Below are 19,062 nucleotides of genomic sequence, written 5' to 3'. Positions count from 1 at the left end.
AAATGTTTTGATGCTGTCAAGTACCCTAAAGTTATACAAACAGGAGAGGTTTTCTAAAGCAGCTCCATGATCTTAAGTCACAAAAGTCCCTCTGAAATTCAGGGGACTTGGTTTCTTTATTCCTAGAGTAAGGTAGGTGGGTTTAAGCAAATCTTGGGGGAAAAAAAAAATGGAAAAAACCTGACAAGTGTATTTCCAGTGATTGCACTTTTATTTCCTTGGAACCACGTGGGTGTGACTTTCTATAAAATTCACAGTACAAAAAAAATTTTTAAAAATGCAAATTCATACTACCCAAGTGCTCTACAGATGCTCTGCTCTGGTTGGGGGAGTTCCTAAATCATGCTTTTCTCAACTATAAATTCACTTAGAAAACAAAGCTCTGGTAAAAAATTTCTTCAGCAGGAAGAACTCAATTTGTTTCCTTCTCTCCTTTCCTTTCTGATGCGTTATGTACAAATTAATTACAATATCAGCAAAAAAAAAAAAAAAAAGAAAAGAAAAAGTGGTTTAACATTTCCTGTTCACCTCAGTTTTTCCAAAGCAGATTAGCAATATTTGGTTTTGAAAAATCCAAACCTTTGTACAACTGTAAACTGCTTCACACTTTCACGATGAGCAGGAGCTCTGAGCAACTCCTTGATGAAATACAAAACAATTCTCCTAAATAAGTTTCCAGATAATAAATGAGTAGCTGGACTTTGATGTTCCTTGTGGCTCCCTTCCAGCTGAGCTGTTTTATGATCCTCAGCACTTTCTGCAGGACATTTAGAAGGAACTACACTGTCCCAACTTGTTTTTGTCCAAACTTTGCTTCTCAGAACAGAAACTTGTTTTCATCCAAATTTTGCTTCTCCAAACAGAATTTTAGCAAGAATTCATTTTATTAAAAGTAGTAAACCAGCATTAATGGGTAGGACAAAATCTTGAACACAACAACAACAAATACACCAAGATCTACCTAAGGTTTGGCTTCACCTTTTCCTTCACCTCCTCCTGAATATCATCACTATTGTGTCTGACGACCAAATTATACGGCTCCTCCTCTGCTGTCTCCTCATCTGATTTCTGCTCCTCCTCCAAAGCCCATTTGGGCCGTTTGTTGGCCGTGGAGGAGGCAGGGGAATGTTCAGGTGCACCGAGCTCCTGGGCCATGCTGTGGAAATCGGCTCCTGCCAAGCACTTGTGGCACAGTCTGTAGCGCCGCGTGCCCTGCTGCACCACGCAGCCCGTCAGCTCCGTCACCTGCCGCTTGCACTTCCTGCAGATCAGCTTGCCAGCTTGGTGGATCTGAAAGGATGGAAAATTCACACATTCAGCTTTCATCTTTTTTATTTTTAATTTTATTTAATTTTTTTTTTAGGTTTTTTTTTTAATTTTTTTAGACGCGCCAAATCGCGCTTTAAAAATCAAATTTTAATGCACTTTGCCACATTAAATAATAATTCAAGCTGATGTGCTGCTTTTGGAGATAGCTGCCACTTTCACAACCAGCAGCAGCTCTGAGCTTTTTTTAATCTTCTTTATTTTCTTTTTTTTTTCTTTGCCAAGGTCAGGATTGAATTCAGGAGAGGTATTTCTTATTCAGACTCAGATGTTGATTAATTCTTATCTATGTTACAGTGAGTTCTACAGCACTTCTACCTAACAAGCTAAAAATTGAGATGTGTCTGTCTCTACAGGATCTTTTAAGGCTAAATGGTCCAGGTTAAGAAATGCCACCTAAATTATTTTAACTTTTAACCCAATAACTAATCACTAAATTCACAATGTGACTTTTTCTATCCAATTACAAAAAAAATCACCCAAACCCATGAAGAAGAAAGATCCTAAAACCTCCATCTTCCTTTCTATATATTACTATATTCTAGGACTTTAAATTCTAAAGTTTTCACCATGTGATATTGCACACTTCTATTCAAACTACACACCTGTGATCTTAGTTCTATCACTCAATTTTGGAAGCCTGCTCTATGGTCTCAGGTCCAAAACAGTGTTCTCTTCAGGGTCAGCACAGAAAGCTCAAAACTCTCAGTTTCCAGGGTTCCAGCATCAAATCAATTCTTATAAACCAATTCTCCTTTTCCTACTGTCCCCAACCCTGGTGGCTTTTCCTCCCCTCCACCAATCCTGGTGGGTTTTGCTACCATCCACAAACCCCAATGGCTTTTCCTGTTCTCCCTAACCCTGGTGGCTTTTCCTACCAACCCTGCTGTGTTTTCCTCCCCTCCTCAGCCCTGCTGTGTTTTCGTCCCTCCCATCCAGGTGTGTTTTCCTCCCTCCCATCCAGGTGTGTTTCCTCCCTCCCATCCTAGCCCAGGTGTGTTTTCCTCCCTCCCATCCCATCCAGATGTGTTTCCTCCCATCCCAGCTGTATTTTCCTCCCTCCCATCCAGGTGTGTTTTCCTTCCATCCCATCCCAGGTGTGTTTCCTCCCTCCCATCCAGATGTGTTTTCCTCCCTCCCCATCCCAGATGTGCTTTCTCCCATCCCAGCTGTGTTTTCCTCCCCATCCCAGATGTGTTTCCTCCCATCCCCTCCCAGGTGTGTTTTCCTCCCACCCAGGTGTGGTTTCCTTCCATCCCAGCTGTGTTTTCCTCCCTCCCATCCAGGTGTGTTTCCTCCCTCCCATCCAGGTGTGTTTTTCTCCCATCCCCTCTAAGCCCAGGTGTGTTTCCTCCCTCCCCAGCCCAGGTGTTTTCCTCCCCAACCCAGGTGTGTTTCCTCCCATTCCATCCCAGCTGTGTTTTCCCCCTCCCATCCAGCTGTGTTTTCCTTCCCTCCCATCCCTGCTGTGTTTCCTCCCATCCCATCCCAGCTGTGTTTTCCTCCCTCCCATCCCAGCTGTGTTTTCCTCCCTCCCATCCCTGCTGTGTTTTCCTCCCTCCCATCCCTGCTGTGTTTTCCCCCTCCATCCCTCCCCCCCAGGTGTGTCCCTCCATCCCTCCCCCCCAGGTGTGTCCCCACCGTCTGGAAGTGGTTGCGCAGGTGCTCCAGGCGGGTGAATCTCTTGCCGCAGGCCTCGCAGGGGTACGGCCGCTCCCCGGTGTGACAGCGCAGGTGACGCTTCAGGTCCGCGCGGCGCTTCACGGTGTGCGTGCAGAACGGGCACTTGAACCTCATCCTGGGCAGCTCACCTGGCACAGGGTTGGGCATTCATCAGGCACTGCACCCACCTTGGTACACTCACCTGGCACAGGGTTTGGGCATTCATCAGGCATTGCACCCACCTTGGTGCACCCACCTGGCACAGGGTTGGACATTTATCATTTACCCATTTTGGGACAGGAGGAGCAGGGGATGAGGAATTCTGGGTGCAGAACGGGCACTTGAACCTCATCCTGGGCAGCTCACCTGGCACAGGGTTGGACATTTATCATTTACCCATTTTGGTACAGGAGGAGCAGGGGATGAGGAATTCATCGTGGTTCTCAGGAGGTTTTAAACCATTCTGGTCCTTATGCTTGTTTTGTTATCTGGAGAGAACTCCAGTATTGTCTTTAATGTGGAGTTTTTACAGTAGAGGGGCACAGATTAGAAAATAAACCTAGTGAGCAGGAAGGTGTTTAAACCTCCAAAAAATCTTAGGGACCAAAGACAAACAAAGGCTTCTACCCTGAGAGACATGGTGAATTCTGAAAAGAAACCTAGAGACCAGAAAAATATTAAAAATAAAAAAAAACTTAGGGACCAGAGACACAAGAAGGCCTCCTGAGAGACATGATGAATTCTGAAAACAAACCTAGAGACCAGAAAAGTATTAAAAAAAAACCAAAAAACTTAGGGACCAGAGGCACATGAAGGCTTCCACCCCAAGACACAAGATGAATTCTCCCCTCTTTCACTCTCAGAACCAGTCTTAAAAGTGCAAAACTTAATATCCAGCATAAACACAACACATAATTGAAGATACAAGCATCATAAAGTCACCCCAGAACACAGGGACAGGGCACACAGCAGAGTTTTCTTGCTGCACTTTCATCAGTTTTCAGCTTAAAATATGTGGCAGCTTGAGTTTTTCTTTAAATAGGAAAAATCCTCAATATTTGGATGCTTATGTAAGTTTATATTATATTATATTACATAAAATACAAGCTTTGGGGGATATAGATTTGTTAAATATATATATATATTTAAATAAAATTTAAATATATATATATATAAATGTATATATTAAATCTCCCCCAGCTTTTATTTTTATTCTTATTTAACATGTTAATTGACCACTTGACAGTGGTTTTCTTGCTGGCAACATTTTTTAGATATGAAGGTGATCATAAATATGCAGCTATTTATATATAGCCATCCTATCTCTTCCACCAGCTAATGGTTCATAGCTTTGACAATCATAATCACTGTGTGATATATAAAAATGTCTTTAGAATGTGCAGTTATGATCTACAGGAATGCACATGGATATAAACCTGTCAGTTTTGCAGCTGATGTCAGAAATTTGGGTTGGTTGGATCCCAAAATGCAACATCCCAGCCATACCAGGAGCTCTCATGGGAAGGATTTGGGTTGGGTTGAGGTTGAACACCTCTGGTATTGGAGAAATTCAGCCCTTCAGGTCCTCAATTACAGCCCTTGAGGCTTCATTCAACTCCACTTGGGCCCAAATCATCAGGCACGTTTTGGTTGAATTTACAGAATGCTTGGGTCAGTCCCATTCCAATTCCCATGCCCTGTTCTGGCTTCAAAATTTTAGTGTTAGCACTCAAATTGAGTAGATAAAATTATCTATAACTACAGACACTTTTTTTTGCTTTCCATACAAACAAATCCCAAACAAAACCAAGCTTTCCCAAGCTGTTTCTATAATTTACCTTCATTCCAGCACTAAAATTGAGTAGATAAAATTACCTATAACTCCAGAAATTTTTTTGCTTTCCATAACAATAAATCCTAAACAAAATCAAGCTTTCCCAAGCCATTTCCACCATTTACCTTCATTCCAGCTACTCATGACCCCTAAAATTGTGGCCATCAAGGTGTACAGTTCTTCTGCTTCAAAATTTTAGTGTTAGCACTCAAATTGAGTAGATAAAATTATCTATAACTACAGACACTTTTTTTTGCTTTCCATACAAACAAATCCCAAACAAAACCAAGCTTTCCCAAGCCATTTCCATCATTTACCTTCATTCCAGCACTAAAATTGAGTAGATAAAATTACCTCCAACTCCAGGCACTTTTTTGCTTTCCATACAAACACATCCTAAATAAAACCAAACCTTCCCAAGCCATTTCCATCATTTACCTTCATTCCAGCTACTCATGACCCCTAAAATCGTGGGCATCGAGCTGTACAGTTCTTCTGCCTTTAACTCCATGAACTCAGGAGTTCTGGAAAGTTCTTGCTCTAACTGATTAACCGACCACCTCTTGGACCCATCTCCTCCTGGATGATATCCAAAATCATCCCGATCCACGTCGTTCTCGGCATCAAACTCAGCCTCCTCTCCCCCTCGGGAGATGGGAGCGGGATCCGAGGCTCCGGCTCGCTCTGCCCTGCCCGATTTGCCCCCTCCGGGCTCCCGGCTCTGCGCCAGCCCCAGGTGCTTGCGGCGTTTCCTCGTGCTCTGTTTCCTCCCTCTTTTGGACAGCTGCGTCTCTGCCCGCTGCAGGATGGCCTGCGAGGATAGGTAGCTGCTGTAGCTGCTCCAGTTTTCGTTCCCGTTGGGTTTTTCGTCCGGGATGGAGTAGGAACGCCGGGGGTTGCTCTTTGCTTTCCGTCTGGAGCGGTAAAGAGCCGGGCGGGCGGGGGTGGGTTCAGTGCTCGCATTTTTGGCCGAGAGGCTGAGGTAATGATCCTTCTCCTTCTCATTAATATCCAGTGAGGATTTAATAAAGGTCTTGCAGACATTGAGGATGTCTGTCATCTGCAGATAGCTGGCGGCTGACATGACTTCTATCACATTCTGACCCGTTAAAGACAATATCCCTGAATACACAAAGTCCAGGATAACCATGAACGTCTCTGGAGAGAAGACCTCGAACGTGGCTATCGTTGGCTGACTCGTCTCCTTCGAGCTCTGCGAGAGGAGCATTTTGAAGTAGCCACTGCTGGCAAACAACACATTGCGATGGGCTTTGAAGACCTTGCCCTCCACCAGGATGTTGCAGTCACAGAACAAGTCCTGCTTCCGCTGCTCGTTCAGCTGCTCCAGGAGGTGAGACTGGTGGGAAGAAATCTCCATTCCAGACAGGGAGCAAGAGGAAGGTTTGCTGTAAAGGAAAAAAACATCATCGTGACAATCTAAATCAATGATGCTGAATCCTAATTTAAAGAGATGAGCTATCACATTCCCAGGGTAATTCCAATCTCCCTGCGGCTGCTACTCTGCATAACAAGAGAGAAGAAACTCAACAACTCCAAAAGAGGTGAAAAGATGTCCCAGCGGGATTACTCCGTATCCCAAAAGAACGAAAATCACATTGACCGAGCCACGATGGTTCTCAGTCTCAGCAAGAGAATTTGGCGCTCCCGGCTCCGCGATGGGCGCAGCCTCCGCCCCGGCGCCTCGGGGCCGCTCGAATGCGGCGGCAGCGCCCCGGGGCCGCCGCCCTCCCGTCCCGGTGCCCGGCATTGGCCGCGGCCGCCGTCACTCACCGGCAATTCGGGACACCCGACGGCACCGGAGCCGCTCCCGCCGGGTGCGCCCCGAGCCGGGCGTGCCGCCCGCGGGAACGGAGCCGCGGCTGCCGCTCCACCAGAGCCTCCCTTGTCTGTGCCCGCTGCCGGATCCCCGTGCTTATCCCGACCGGTCCCGGTGCCGCTCCCGTCCCGCAGCGCCCCCGCCGCCCCCTCTCTCCGCCGCCCGCCCCGCGCAGCCCCTTTGTGTCCGCGCCCGGGGCTGCAAATGGCGCCCGCCGGGTTCGCGGCTCCGAGCGGCACCGAGCGGCACCGAGCGGCTCCCGCCGAGCCCCGCGCCCTCCTCACTCCCGCTCCTTCCCATCCTCACGGCGTGCGGGAGCCGCCACTCACCGGCGGGGAGCTGCGGGCGCTGCCGCCGAGCCGGGGGGAGCGGGCGGTGGCTGCGGGATCCCCGGCCCCGCCTCGGGGCTCGCCGTGCCTGGAGGCGCCGCGCCGCCGCTCCCGCAGCCCCCGAGCCCCGCGAGCCCGAACGGCACAGAAACAAAAGGTATTTGCTGACGTGGGCGTTGGACAGAGACGCCCGAGGGCTGGGGACACAATTAAAGGGGCAACGCACCGAGTGCAGCCGCAGCCCAGCGCTGCCTCGGCCCCAGAGCCCCGCGGCCGCCGCTCCCCGCACACCAATCCTGCCCCCAGAGCGCTCGCACAAAGCTTTGTTGTGTGTTTTATTTGTTATCTTTGTTTTTTGTTACCTTTGTGTGTGCGTGTGTGTGCAGGGAAGGCGCCACCTGAATGGTGAAACGCAAAGATCCGGAGCTCCGAGGTGTAGGATTAACGATATTAATTCGATATAGCAGCGTTTTTATGACGGGATTTTGGTGTTCAGACAATGAGGATAATCCCGAAGCACGCACGGGTGTAACACACGGATTGTGCTGCTTTCCCTTCGGGGTGGAAAATGGATTCAGGATGCCTGTCAGAAGACAAGACGTTTTGAAATTCGTGCCTGTTAGATGAGATTCTTTCAGTCTTACTCCTCGAGGTCATGGAATAATTTTGAGAAGGAAGCTCTGCACTCATCGGTACAGTCTGCAAGAACCTGGCAAAGAACAGTTCCCATTTCCACAGTCAAGAATCGGCTGAGATCCTCGTTGGTGTTTAATTTATTCCAGCAGCTAAGCCAGGATAGGGAAAGGCTCTTTCCAGCCACTCCTCCCAATTTTCCTCACAAAATCTCTTGTTCTGTGTTCTTGCTCTGTTCGAAATTCTCGATGCACCCAAAAATCCTCCTCTTTGCATTTCATGAGTTAAACAGGATGAAAGGTTATGCCTCCAATGTAGAAAGATTTTATGTTAAACAGTATAGAAAATATTTAACTAAATGCTGTTATAAGCTTTTTCTTAGTAGCTTATCAACTTATACCCATCACTCAACAGTGTTGATGTGAATTTGTACCTAAAAGGGCTGAGGGATTAGAACATCCTTTTCTTCAAAACTCAATTTTTGGGCAGAATTGGAGATCTTTCTTTCTTCTGTTTATACTTGTTACCTCCAACCAACAGTAATTAAAATATAAGAAGGGTAGACATTGGCATGGCTCTGTAATGGAATAACTCTGACAGAGACCAGATGCTTCAGGGAGGAAATTTATATTCCATCATTTTATATCCAACAGTGTTTTGTGGTTTTTTCTTTTTTTTTTTCCCTAAAGTTATCATTGAAAACTTGAGATGGATCCCAAAATCCTGGAGGATGGAACATTGTGCAGAGCCAGGAGTGAGGGAAGGATCCCTGTGGGCTCTCAGGTATTTTCAAATCAATATTTTTCCTTTTCTTTCTTATGTCAATTCTTTAGAACTGGAATAGAATCCAAATTACAAAAGGTTGGAAGGGGAGATTCATTCTGAAATCAGTTTTTTGGGGTCTCTATTTTTTTTTTTTAAGGGGAGCTACCCAACCCTTAAGATAAGGACAAGTGACATTTTCTAGATAGTAAATATAGATGTTTAAGTAACTTAAGCCAAAAAAAATTTTAAAAAAAAGGAAAAAGATGTGAAAGAACTAATCAAGCATCACACAAATCCTAGATTTTTGGGGGCAGAGAGAATTCTGTAAGAAACTCCTGAAAAGGGGAGAGGGAATTTTTAATTCAAAATTTCAGCCTTTGGAAGGGTGGGAAGATATTGTCAGAAATTAAGGATAATTAAGAGGTGAGACATTAATCAGGGGATGATGAACTTTGTCTTCCCACTTGACTGTGGTTTTGTAAACACAAACCAAGCAAAAACAATCACAAAATTCTTGGGAAAGACCTTTAAGATCAAGTCCAGCACTAAACCTTATCCCTAAGAGACATAAAGATGAAAGAAATACAAAGAAATAAATAAATTCAGTGGGAACATCCCTATGTGGTCTTTACTTTCCTCCTTGAAAGGAAAGGAAATGTTCCTTGTGCTGTGATCCTCACAGAAATATGAAGAAGACAATCAGAGGCAATGGAAGGAGACAAAAAGAAAACAAATACTTTTCATTTAGAGGAAAATAAAAAGGAAAATACATGAGTGTAAAATGAAGGACGTGGAAAACAGAAGGCACTTAACATTTCTCTTGTCTTGCAATACAAAAATAAGGAAACAAAGACCAAAATTAAGGCAACAAATGTAAAAATGGCAACTTTTAAAAAACAGAAAAACATCCTTGACCTGTGGGAATTGCAACCTCCAAGCTTAATAAGATATTTTAAAAATGACTACAGATATCTACTTACACTACTGAGAATAACAACATATAAATCCAGGAAAAAAAAAGCCCTTATTTGCCCAGCAAATCAACAATTAATCTGTGTTTAAAAAGTGAAGTCTTCCTATGGATAGGTTGTTCCATTTGCCCATTTTGAGCCACTTCAGATCTCCTTCTGGAGCATCTGCTCCTCACTGTTGTTAGATTGATGATCTCTAATTCAATTGAGTATTGATCCAAAAATCCCTTTGCTTCTAAAAACACCCCCACTATTAAGAAACACTTAATATTCTGACCTTTGCAGCTGGCAGTTAAGATTTCATGCCTGGAGAGAACAATTTATTTTTTTTTCCCCTCCCCTTCATCCATCCCCAAACACACCCAGAGTAATTTTTTTTTTTTTTTTTGGGACAGCAGGCACTGATACCTGGGATTTGTTGTCAAACTGTTTAATGGAAAGGGAAAGGGGGAACAGCTATGAAAATTTGAGCAAAGTTACTCCATATTCCTTAAAATATTTCTTGTTCTGTGTATTTGATTTCATCCAGGTTGCTCAGGAATATTTCTCAGCCATTTCATAGCAGGAATTTTAGGAGTTGGAAAGCTCCAAGAAATTAAATGTCTGTTTTTACATCAAGTCCATTTTTTTTTTTTTGCTGCTGACCAAGTGTCCCATAAAGTCTTGTTTAAGATATTTTCACCTGGGTCACCACAAAGATTTTTAAGTCACCCCCTCCCCAAACCTAAACCAATAAATTATAATTTTTGTAGCAACAATAAAACAGCATTTCTTGTGTCCTTGGGATGCTTCCCATGGAGAGGAGGGTGCTTAATGCTCACACTGAATTTAGCATGAAGTTCTCAAGTTGTCATTTGTTGGTCACCTGCAGCCTGGAATGAAAATGCTGCACTGTCTGGTCATGAGGATACAAGAAAGTTATACAGTTTTTACACCACTAAAAATAAAATAGTGACTTTTGAACTGTCCCTGGGAAAGATTATATAGCATAGATATGTATATATATATATATATATATATATGGGATTGTTGTGTAAGAAACAGGGGTTCAGCCAAACATGCTTACAAAGCTGTAAAAAAGAAAAAAAAAATATAGAGAATTTTCTAAGTCTACAGCCATTGAGTCCCATCATCCCAAGAATTGGAAAACCCCTCAGATCTGTCCAAGGAATGCAGAGCAGCAGGAGCCCAGGAGCATCTCCTGGGTAAGAGAAACTCTCTAAGCAACAAAACCAAATAGAAATAAAATTTCTTCATCATTGCTTCATCTCTGTAGCCTGACTGTGGGTGAAATGACACAAATGTGGTGTCCAGAACTTCCACTGGTACAGTTTAAAAAAACTGCACAAGGATTATCCAACTCCTGGTCCTGCACCCCAACAATCCCACCATGTCTGGGCACTTTTGAGAGGTGTCAAAATATTTTTTTTTTTAAAGAGTATTTTAATAGTGCTTATTAAAACAGCCCAGTTTGAGATTCTAATTTTGGGACTAAAATATCTACTGGCACCAATTAATGATCCAAATTTTTAATTTCAATGTGTTAAGCATTTATGTGCTTATTTTCTTTTAAAGAAGTAAGTCTTGAACATGTGATCTACTAAAGATTCACCCCATCCTAAAACATTTTACAGAATTTCTTTTCCAGACAAAAGTGCCAAAACATTTTAAATCCTCTTGCTTAATTAGCTGCCTTTTTCCTTATCACAACATGAAGATTTAATGACATTTCATGGAAGATTCTTTTCACTTCTGACCATTCAAGAGAGGCTGTCTGGTGTGGGGGGTCTTCACACATTGTTTATCACCCCACCTCTCTACAAGTGTAAAAAATGGACAATTTACAACAATCTGTGACTTTTAAAAAGCAATCTGATGTCATTTCCTTTGCAAGAGGCTTTGAGACATTCCCCATTGCCTGCTATAAAAATCATCCACATAGTACTGCAGTTTCCTTGTTTATCCAGAATTTCAGAATGGATTTTTTTTTAAAACCAAAACAACACATGGGGGGGAAGTTCTGCTACCAAACCAGCGACGTGTCCATAACCACATGCAAGTCTGGACCTGTCCAACCACATGTCTCTGTAGGATCAGCTGGCACAGGACATTTGCTCACAGTACATTCTCCCTCTTCCTGAATTCCCAAATCCTTCATTTCCAACTACCTAATATTTGGTTTCACTTCCTTCTCCTCCGCTTCATCCTCGCTATCATCCACCTGTTGGATCACCAAATCGCTCGAGCCGTCCTCCACGATTTCCACATCAGATTTGTTGTCCTCTCCATAATGCCACCTGGAATCTTTGTCCCCATCCTGTGGGAACTCCAGAGGTGCCTCAGCCTCCAAGTCAATGCGGATGCTGTCGATGCCAGCCTCGGCCAGGCACTCGTTGCAGAGTCTGTAGCGCCGCGTCCCCTCCTGCACCACCTGGCCCGTCAGCTCGGTCACGTGGCGCTTGCATTTCCTGCAGATGGGTTTGCAGGCCTGGTGGATCTGGGGAAAATTGAAGGGATGGGTTTGTAAAATCCACAAAGGGAGATGACAAAAAGCAGAGTCAAATCTCAGTTTGAGAGGCGTCAAACACTGAGTTGCACCAGCCCGGGGAATTGGAACTGCAGAGAGCAGAACTCTGCAAACCATCAATTACCCAACAAATTCCACCCCTTATCTACAAATTATCCTTCAAATAATCCTTCAAATAATCCTTCAAATGATCCTTCAAATTATCCTTCAAATGATCCTTCAATCCAACTGCAACCAAACCCAATTAATTATTCCATCCCCCTCTTCTTCACAGAAAGAATTCTTTAGTGACTTCTTTCCAGGAGTCATTAGATCAACCAGAATACACTCACACCGTGTTTAATCAGCCAGATTTACACTTGAAATAAATCTAAACACACTCACAGTTCTGAAATGGCTGCTGAGGTGATCCAGCCTGCTGAATCTCTTCCCACAGGCCTCGCAGGGGTACGGCCGCTCTCCCGTGTGGCAGCGCAGGTGACGCTTCAGGTCGGCTTTTCTCTTCACCACGTGGCTGCAGAAAGGGCACTTGAACCTCATCCTGGCCAGGTCATCTGTCAGAAAATAATGGGATTTAAAAAAAAAAAATTATGTCATGTAGTGTTTTAAGAAAAGGTGTTTTGTGAGGATAGCACACAGGTTTTATTAGGATAGTGTTCACAGGTTGTTTCGAGCATAAAGATTTTGTGTTTTGCTGTAGATTAAACAGGAGTGCAAAAAGAGGAGTGGGACATTGGCTGTGGTAACACAGACCAGCTTGGACAGGGCTTGGAGCAACCTGGGACAGTGAGAAATGTCCCTGCCCATGGTAGGGAGTGGAGCAAAATGAGCTTTAAGGTCCTTTCCAACCTTTCCATTCTGTGATTTCATGAAAACAAGCTTTAAAATATTTATTTTTACTACCCCAGCTATTTCAAGAACTCAAAATGATTTAAAAACCAAGCATCAAACTTTCCAAACATATATTCCTGGACAACACACCTGTCTTTTTGTGCTTTACTATTGAGTAAAGAATTTTCTCAAGGCCAGAAGAGAAGATTCCCACTCACCTTCAGCCCAGTTCCCCATGACTCCCAGGATGGAGGGCATGTTCCCAAACTGCTCCTCAGCTTTGGAGGACTTGGATTTACTGGAGGAGCGAGGTGACTCGTGCTCCTGCTGTGGCACAGCCAAACCCCTGGGCATCACCTCAGCCCCTTGGCCAAACTGGAAGCCCACGTGAGGAGCTTCAACCTCGGCGTCGATGTGAACTTGTTCCTCGGCCGGCGCGGCGTGGCCGGCGGGCTCGGCAGCTCTGTCCTCCAGCTTGCTTGATTTATAGTGAGGGATGTCAGAAGGTTGCTGCAGCCCCAGGTGCCGAGATTTCTTGATGGAATCCTGCCTCTGCTCGTGTTTGGACAGCTGCTGTTGGGCATTTCTTTGAGAGGTGGGGTAATAGTTGAAATTGCTCCAAGCGTTGCCGCCCATCATACAAGTCCCGGGGTCAGGGCTGGAGTGGGGATGTGGGGGGCTGCTCTCTGCCCTCCACCCTCCGCTGTACACACAGGAGCGCTCCACGCCGTTGGAACTCACATCTTTGTCTGACAGGCTGAAGTAACGATCCTTCTCCTTCTCACTGATGTCCAGCGACGACTTGATGAAGGTTTTACACACGCTGATCACATCTGTCATCTGCAGATAGCTGGCAGCTGACATGACTTCGATCACATTCTGACCAGTGAGGGACAGTTTGCCTGAATACACAAAATCTAGGATGACTGTGAAGGTGTCAGGAGAAAAGGCCTGGAAAGTGGCTGTCGTGGACTGACTGGTTTCCTTCGAGCTCTGTGAGAGGAGCATTTTGAAGTAGCCACTGCTGGCAAACAGCACATTGCGATGGGCTTTGAAGACCTTGCCCTCCACCAGGATGTTGCAGTCACAGAACAAGTCCTGCCTGCGCTGCTCATTGAGTTGTTGCAAGAGGTGAAACTGGTGGGAAGAAATCTCCATCCCAGAAAAGGTGAAATGAAACGTTGCTCTAAAAAAAATGAAGAAAAATTATTACACTCCTGACTTCAGCCAAAGATGTCAGACCCAATTTTACGGCTATCTTTCCAAATAATCTCATTTTTTTATAAACACATTTAAACCACGATACGCTAATTTTCCAACAGGACAACAGCGATGACAAAGCCAAGCGTTATTTGGCAGAGACGGGCGTGCTACAGCCGGGAGAATCTCCATGCCCAGGATGCGGGCTGGATGCGGGGCTGGACTCGTGCCGCCCTTCAGGCAGCTCGGGGAAAACGAGGAGCCGAGAGCAGCCGGGGCTGCGACCGCGAACCGGCGATTCCGCCTCGCTCCGGGCTCCGGCCCCGCCGCCAAAGGCTCCGGGAGCGCGGCTCGGCGGCAGCGCCTCGGCCCCCCCCCGGCATCGGCCGCGGCCGCCGCCACTCACCCGGCAGCCCGGAACGCCCGACGGCCCCGGAGCCGCCCGGTTCCGATCCCGATCCCAATCCCGATCCCAATCCCGGTCCCGATCCCGCCGCTGGGACCGCGGTGCCCGCCAGCCCCGGCCGGGTGCGCGCTGCCCTCCGGCCGCACGGAGCGCCCCGGGCCGGGCGTGCCGCCCGCAGCCGCCCGCGGGAACGGAGCCGCGGCTGCCGCTCCTCCAGAACCCCCGGTATCCGTATCCGTGCTCGGTTCCGTGTCCGTGCCCGGTGCCCAGCGCCCGGTGCCGCTGCCGCCCCCTCTCTCCGCCGCCCGCCCCGCGCAGCCCCTTTGTGTCCGCGCCCGGGGCTGCAAATGGCGCCCGCCGGGGACGCGGCAGCGCCGGCTCCGAGCGGCTCCGAGCGGCACCGAGCGGCTCCGTGAAGCTCCGGGAATCTCCGGGAATCTCCGCGAGGCCCGAACCACCCGCGGCCACAGCGGAGCCCCGCGCCCTCCTCACCGCCCGTGGCAACCGGGCTGGCAGCGGGGCCCGTTCCGCCCCAAACCCAGCGCCCTTCCCGGCCTACCGGCGTGCGGGAGCCGCCACTCACCGGCGGGGAGCTGCGGGCGCTGCCGCCGAGCCGGGGGGAGCGGGCGGTGGCTGCGGGATCCCCGGCCCCGCCTCGGGGCTCGCCGTGCCTGGAGGCGCCGCGCCGCCGCTCCCGCAGCCCCCGAGCCCCGCGAGCCCGAACGGCACAGAAACAAAAGGTATTTGCTGACGTGGGCGTTGGACAGAGACGCCCGAGGGCTGGGGACACAATTAAAGGGGCAACGCACCGAGTGCAGCCGCAGCCCAGCGCTCCAGAGCCCCGCACACAGCGGGGATGCGATGCTCCATTTCATCCTTTTCACACCTTTATTTACAGCAGGGACCTCCGTGACCCAAATCCTTCTCCTTTTTCTTATCTTCCAAAGGAGATGTGACATCTTCTTTTCTCTGTTGGGGTTTATCTTGTGAAGAAAGCATGGTTGGGAGTGAAAGCTGCACCTCTCACCTTCTCTCCCTCCAAGTTTTGTGGCTTCTCCTTCCTTTTCTTACCACCAGGGTCTTTTTCTGGGATTTTGACGCCCCAGTTATTTTTCATAAATATTTATTTTCCCATGGAAACCGTTCTTCCTTAAGCGAGCCCTTTGAGGCGTTTCTGGCCTTCCCTTCTTGAAACAATTTCTCTTTTTTTTCCCCCGTGTAACATTGACCAAAGACTTTATCTAAAAGGTAACAACCCAAAGATTCTCTCCTTTGATCCTCAGAACCATTTCCTCACTATTTAAATACATTTTTTCATCCCAATTTATCACTTTGTGTATATATTTGTATATGTAACAATATTATTTCCCAGCTTAATTCCCCCTTTTTCATGAACTTTCTTAGTTTTATAAATTCTCTTTTCAAACCCAGGCCATGCTCTTAAAATCTTCATGAGACCCATTCTGCTTCTCTGAGATTCTGCTCTAAATTAATCATTTTTGAACATGAAACAACTGGAATTCACAGCTCTTACCACTGAGAAATAAAGAATACAACCAATTAAATAATCAGATTGTTTGATAGAAACCAGAACATTTATTTGTAGTATCAGGTTTTAATTTCTCTCAAATTCATTCCTTTCAAGTTTATTTTTACCTGTCAAACCAACTAAGCAAAACCTCATTTTATTTACCATGGAATCACAGAATCCCAGGATGATTTGGGCAGGAAAGAACCTTAAAGACCATGGATAGGGACACCTTGTTGCTCAATATTCTACTTTTTTTTTTCCACATTTCTGCCCAAATCATTTCATCAGCTGAAATCTTCCCTTGGAAAAGAATCTGGAGGTATTTGCTGTGTTTGACTTACCTGGGTGGTTTTGTATCAATGTCAGCAGGAGCTTGAGGGTTCTCCAAGTGCCAGGAACAGCAAGAGAATTTCAAAAATATGGGGGAAAAAAAATCAGTGATATCTGGAGTAGCTTAATTAGAAATTTCCAAGATGCTTTTCTCAGAGCACTCCCTGCTCACTGCAACAACCACAGAAAAAATTCAGATTTTCTCATCATAATCCATCCCAAACATGCAGAGAGGGTTTTTTTATTATTATTATTTATTTCTAAATTTTACAGCTGAAGAAAGTTCCACTTGAGATGCTGTTTGGAGAGTTTATCCAGAGGGAATGTGCTTGGCAGCTGTGTGAAGGAGGTGAAGGAGTGTAAAGAATCTGCTCTTCAATTACACTAAAAAAAAAAAAATTACATTTTTCTTGCTCATAAAAAAAAATTAACATAAAATTCCTCCTTGGGTTTGCTAACTAAATAGGATTAACAGTAATAATACATAATGGTGTAGGGTATTATATTATAATAGTTTAATTAAGAGTTAAAAGATTTCAGTTTTCCTCAAAATAAATGGTCCTCAGGAATCACAGCCTTCAGTGATTTTCTAACTTTAATTATCCAGGGATTTTTTTTTTTACCAAAAAACTACACTAAAAACAACTTAAGGAACTGCTCAAAGCCTAGAAATTAATTAGGAATGAGATTACAATTTTCATGTGATCACTGCCAGCTTGGATTTGGGTTTTCTTCATTTTTTTTCATTTTCTTCATTTTTTTCATCTCATTTGCATCATCATTCCTGTCCCCAGCTTTCCCAAGGACCAAACCAGGAGAATAAAATCAGCCAGGATTTGAGCTCCACCTTCGTGCCCAAGCACAAATCCAAATCCCAGAGCACAAATCCCAATCTCCAAGCAGAAATCCAAAATTCTGAGTACAAATCCCAGTTTCTGAGTACAAATCCCAATTTCTGAATACAAATCCAAATCTCTGAGTACAAATCCCCTTCTCTGAGTACAAATCCTAATTTTTGAGTATAAATCTCAATCTCCAAGCAGAAACGCCAAATCTCTGAGTAAAAAATCCCAATTTCTGAATACAAATCCAAATCTCTGAGTACAAATCCCAATTTCTGAATACAAATCCCAATTTCTGAGTACAAATCCCAATTTCTGAATACAAATCCCAATTTTTGAATACAAATCCCAAATCTCTGAGTACAAATCCCAATCTTTGAGTACAAATCCCATTCTCTGAGTACAAATCCCAATTTTTTAGTAGAAATCCCAATTTCTGAGTACAAATCCCAATTTCTGAATACAAATCCCAAGTTTTGAATACAAATCCCAAATCTCTGAGTACAAATCCCAATTTCTGAGTACAAATCCCAATTTCTGAGTACAAATCCCAATTTCTCAGTACAAATCCCAATTTCTGAATACAAATCCCAATTCCTGAACACAAATCCCAATTTTTGAATACAAATCCCAATTCCTGAACACAAATCCCAATTTTTAAGTACAAATCCCAATTCCAAGGAGCCTCCAGGGCATGAGGAGATCTCTTCCTTTTTCCAAATGAGCAGGAAATCACAAGTCCTGACCTAAATCCTGACTCCAGGGGAGGAATCTTCCCTCTGGCAACAACATCCAACAATTCCTGAAGAGCCTGAGATTTGGTGGAATCCCAAACTCTAATCCTGTTCCAGCAGGACAATTAAAACCCTTGTTAAACTCTTATCTCCATCCATTTTCCCAGAACAGCCAAATGTCCCAAAAAAAATCATTTTCACCACCTTCATCCCCTCTGAGTTCTTCAGCATCTCACATCTTTCATAGGGAAAAAAAAAAAGGAAAAGAAAAATAAAAATTCTGTATTTGCAGCGAGATTTTTTTGTGAAATATTCAATATAATTCAGAATTTTCTGGAAAGGATTTTTGGGATGCTGTCCTCCCCTTCCCCACAAGCATTTCCTCCTAGCTGGGATCAGTGTCTGCTTCCCAGTAAGCAAAAATGAGAAGTTTTTAAAAGTTGAATTAACACAAAACTACAAAGATTGTTAAAAGAACCAAGCCAGTGTTCATAAAATAAAAGATTTTCTAAAAATCTCACTTGGTTGGGGTTTAAGTGAACAGGATCTTTTTAGTCCTTTCCTTACAAAATCCTGATTTTTCTTGCAAACTAGCTGTCCCCTAAAAAGGATATATTAATTTTTAAACCAAATCAATTCAATGGAAATACTAATTATTTCATTTTAATACCAGAAATTTAAACATGAGCCTCGATATAGACACTCTCAGCTTTACTCAGTCAACATTTGAAAGGTAAAAAAAAAAATCAAAGCAACCCTCTCAGAGAGTTTTATTTTCTAGACAATCAAAAAAACTCCAGAATGCTCCAAGATCCACAAATATAATTGAGTCACTTCCACAAATAAGGTTCAGTTCATAAGAATTTGTCATCGTTACTGGACTAAAGGACTTCAGTTATGAAACTCTTACAAAACATCAGCAAATTCAACCACCACGTTTGGAAGATTTACAAGAGGTTAAATGCACTACAAATACCAGTGCAGCATGTATTCCTTCAGTGAAATACAGTGCATTTCTGTGCAAAAAAAAAAAAAAAAACATTAAAATGTGGATTCCTAAACAAAGTCAAGTACAACGAGCTAAGGTGGAGGAAATGTCATTTTCACGGCCTTTAAAAACCTTTGAGAAAGAGATTCTGTTAGAAATAAGTCCCCTAAAATCATGATTTTTTGATTTTTCATCAAGCACCACAGGAAGGTTTTTACAGCCAACATCATTTTCTCAAAGCTTGGAGAGGTTGGGTCTACAAATGGAAGATTTCAGGAGAAAACATCCAGAGAACGAGGAGGGAAGCACAAGCAAA

General features: G+C 44.7%; 2 protein-coding genes and 1 long non-coding RNA gene across 9 annotated transcripts; 1 reads left to right on the top strand and 2 right to left on the bottom strand.

Annotated features, from left to right (window-relative positions):
* Positions 1-865: 865 nt before the first annotated feature.
* On the bottom strand, positions 866-7,233 carry LOC117007559 (zinc finger and BTB domain-containing protein 8A-like). 4 transcript variants are annotated; one of them, XM_033080816.2, is made up of 4 exons: positions 7,215-7,233; positions 5,261-6,228; positions 2,968-3,137; positions 866-1,290 (listed from the first exon to the last, which is right to left on the bottom strand). In XM_033080816.2, exons 2-4 carry the CDS (start codon positions 6,198-6,200, stop codon positions 958-960), a joined length of 1,443 nt encoding a protein of 480 aa, XP_032936707.1. In that variant the 5' UTR covers positions 6,201-6,228; positions 7,215-7,233; the 3' UTR covers positions 866-957. The 4 variants fall into 4 exon arrangements, with proteins under 4 accessions (XP_032936707.1, XP_032936704.1, XP_032936705.1 ...); XM_033080813.1 differs by lacking the exon at positions 7,215-7,233 and adding an exon at positions 6,989-7,049; XM_033080814.1 differs by lacking the exon at positions 7,215-7,233 and adding an exon at positions 6,614-6,695.
* On the top strand, positions 7,084-10,787 carry LOC117007560. Its single transcript, XR_004420169.1, has 2 exons — positions 7,084-7,145; positions 8,311-10,787. It is a non-coding gene; the product is annotated as an uncharacterized LOC117007560 (long non-coding RNA).
* ZBTB8A (zinc finger and BTB domain containing 8A) lies at positions 9,772-14,980 on the bottom strand. Of its 4 annotated transcripts, none has more exons than XM_033080810.1 (4): positions 14,905-14,980; positions 12,934-13,901; positions 12,269-12,438; positions 9,772-11,854 (listed from the first exon to the last, which is right to left on the bottom strand). In XM_033080810.1, exons 2-4 carry the CDS (start codon positions 13,871-13,873, stop codon positions 11,522-11,524), a joined length of 1,443 nt encoding a protein of 480 aa, XP_032936701.1. In that variant the 5' UTR covers positions 13,874-13,901; positions 14,905-14,980; the 3' UTR covers positions 9,772-11,521. The 4 variants fall into 4 exon arrangements, with proteins under 4 accessions (XP_032936701.1, XP_032936700.1, XP_032936703.1 ...); XM_033080809.1 differs by having other exon boundaries at positions 14,881-14,949; XM_033080812.1 differs by lacking the exon at positions 14,905-14,980 and adding an exon at positions 14,814-14,832.
* Between the last annotated feature and the right edge of the window lie 4,082 nt (positions 14,981-19,062).

This window comes from Catharus ustulatus, chromosome 26 (genome assembly GCF_009819885.2).
Source record: "Catharus ustulatus isolate bCatUst1 chromosome 26, bCatUst1.pri.v2, whole genome shotgun sequence".
NCBI classification, from domain to species: Eukaryota; Metazoa; Chordata; class Aves; order Passeriformes; family Turdidae; genus Catharus; species Catharus ustulatus.
This window is presented reverse-complemented; position numbering and strand designations above follow the sequence as displayed.

Bases quoted from the DNA above. Each gene is read 5' to 3' on its own strand.
- ZBTB8A (XM_033080810.1), bottom strand. From the start codon at position 13,873: ATGGAGATTTCTTCCCACCAGTTTCACCTCTTGCAACAACTCAATGAG. The intron at 12,439-12,933 runs GTGAGTGGGAAT...ATTTTCTGACAG, and splicing joins CATGGGGAACTGGGCTGAAG to ATGACCTGGCCAGGATGAGG. The intron at 11,855-12,268 runs GTGAGTGTGTTT...AATTTTCCCCAG, and splicing joins TCAGCAGCCATTTCAGAACT to ATCCACCAGGCCTGCAAACC.
- LOC117007559 (XM_033080816.2), bottom strand. From the start codon at position 6,200: ATGGAGATTTCTTCCCACCAGTCTCACCTCCTGGAGCAGCTGAACGAG. The intron at 3,138-5,260 runs GTAAATGATGGA...ACCCTGTGCCAG, and splicing joins CATGAGTAGCTGGAATGAAG to GTGAGCTGCCCAGGATGAGG. The intron at 1,291-2,967 runs GTGGGGACACAC...CCATCCTTTCAG, and splicing joins TGCGCAACCACTTCCAGACG to ATCCACCAAGCTGGCAAGCT.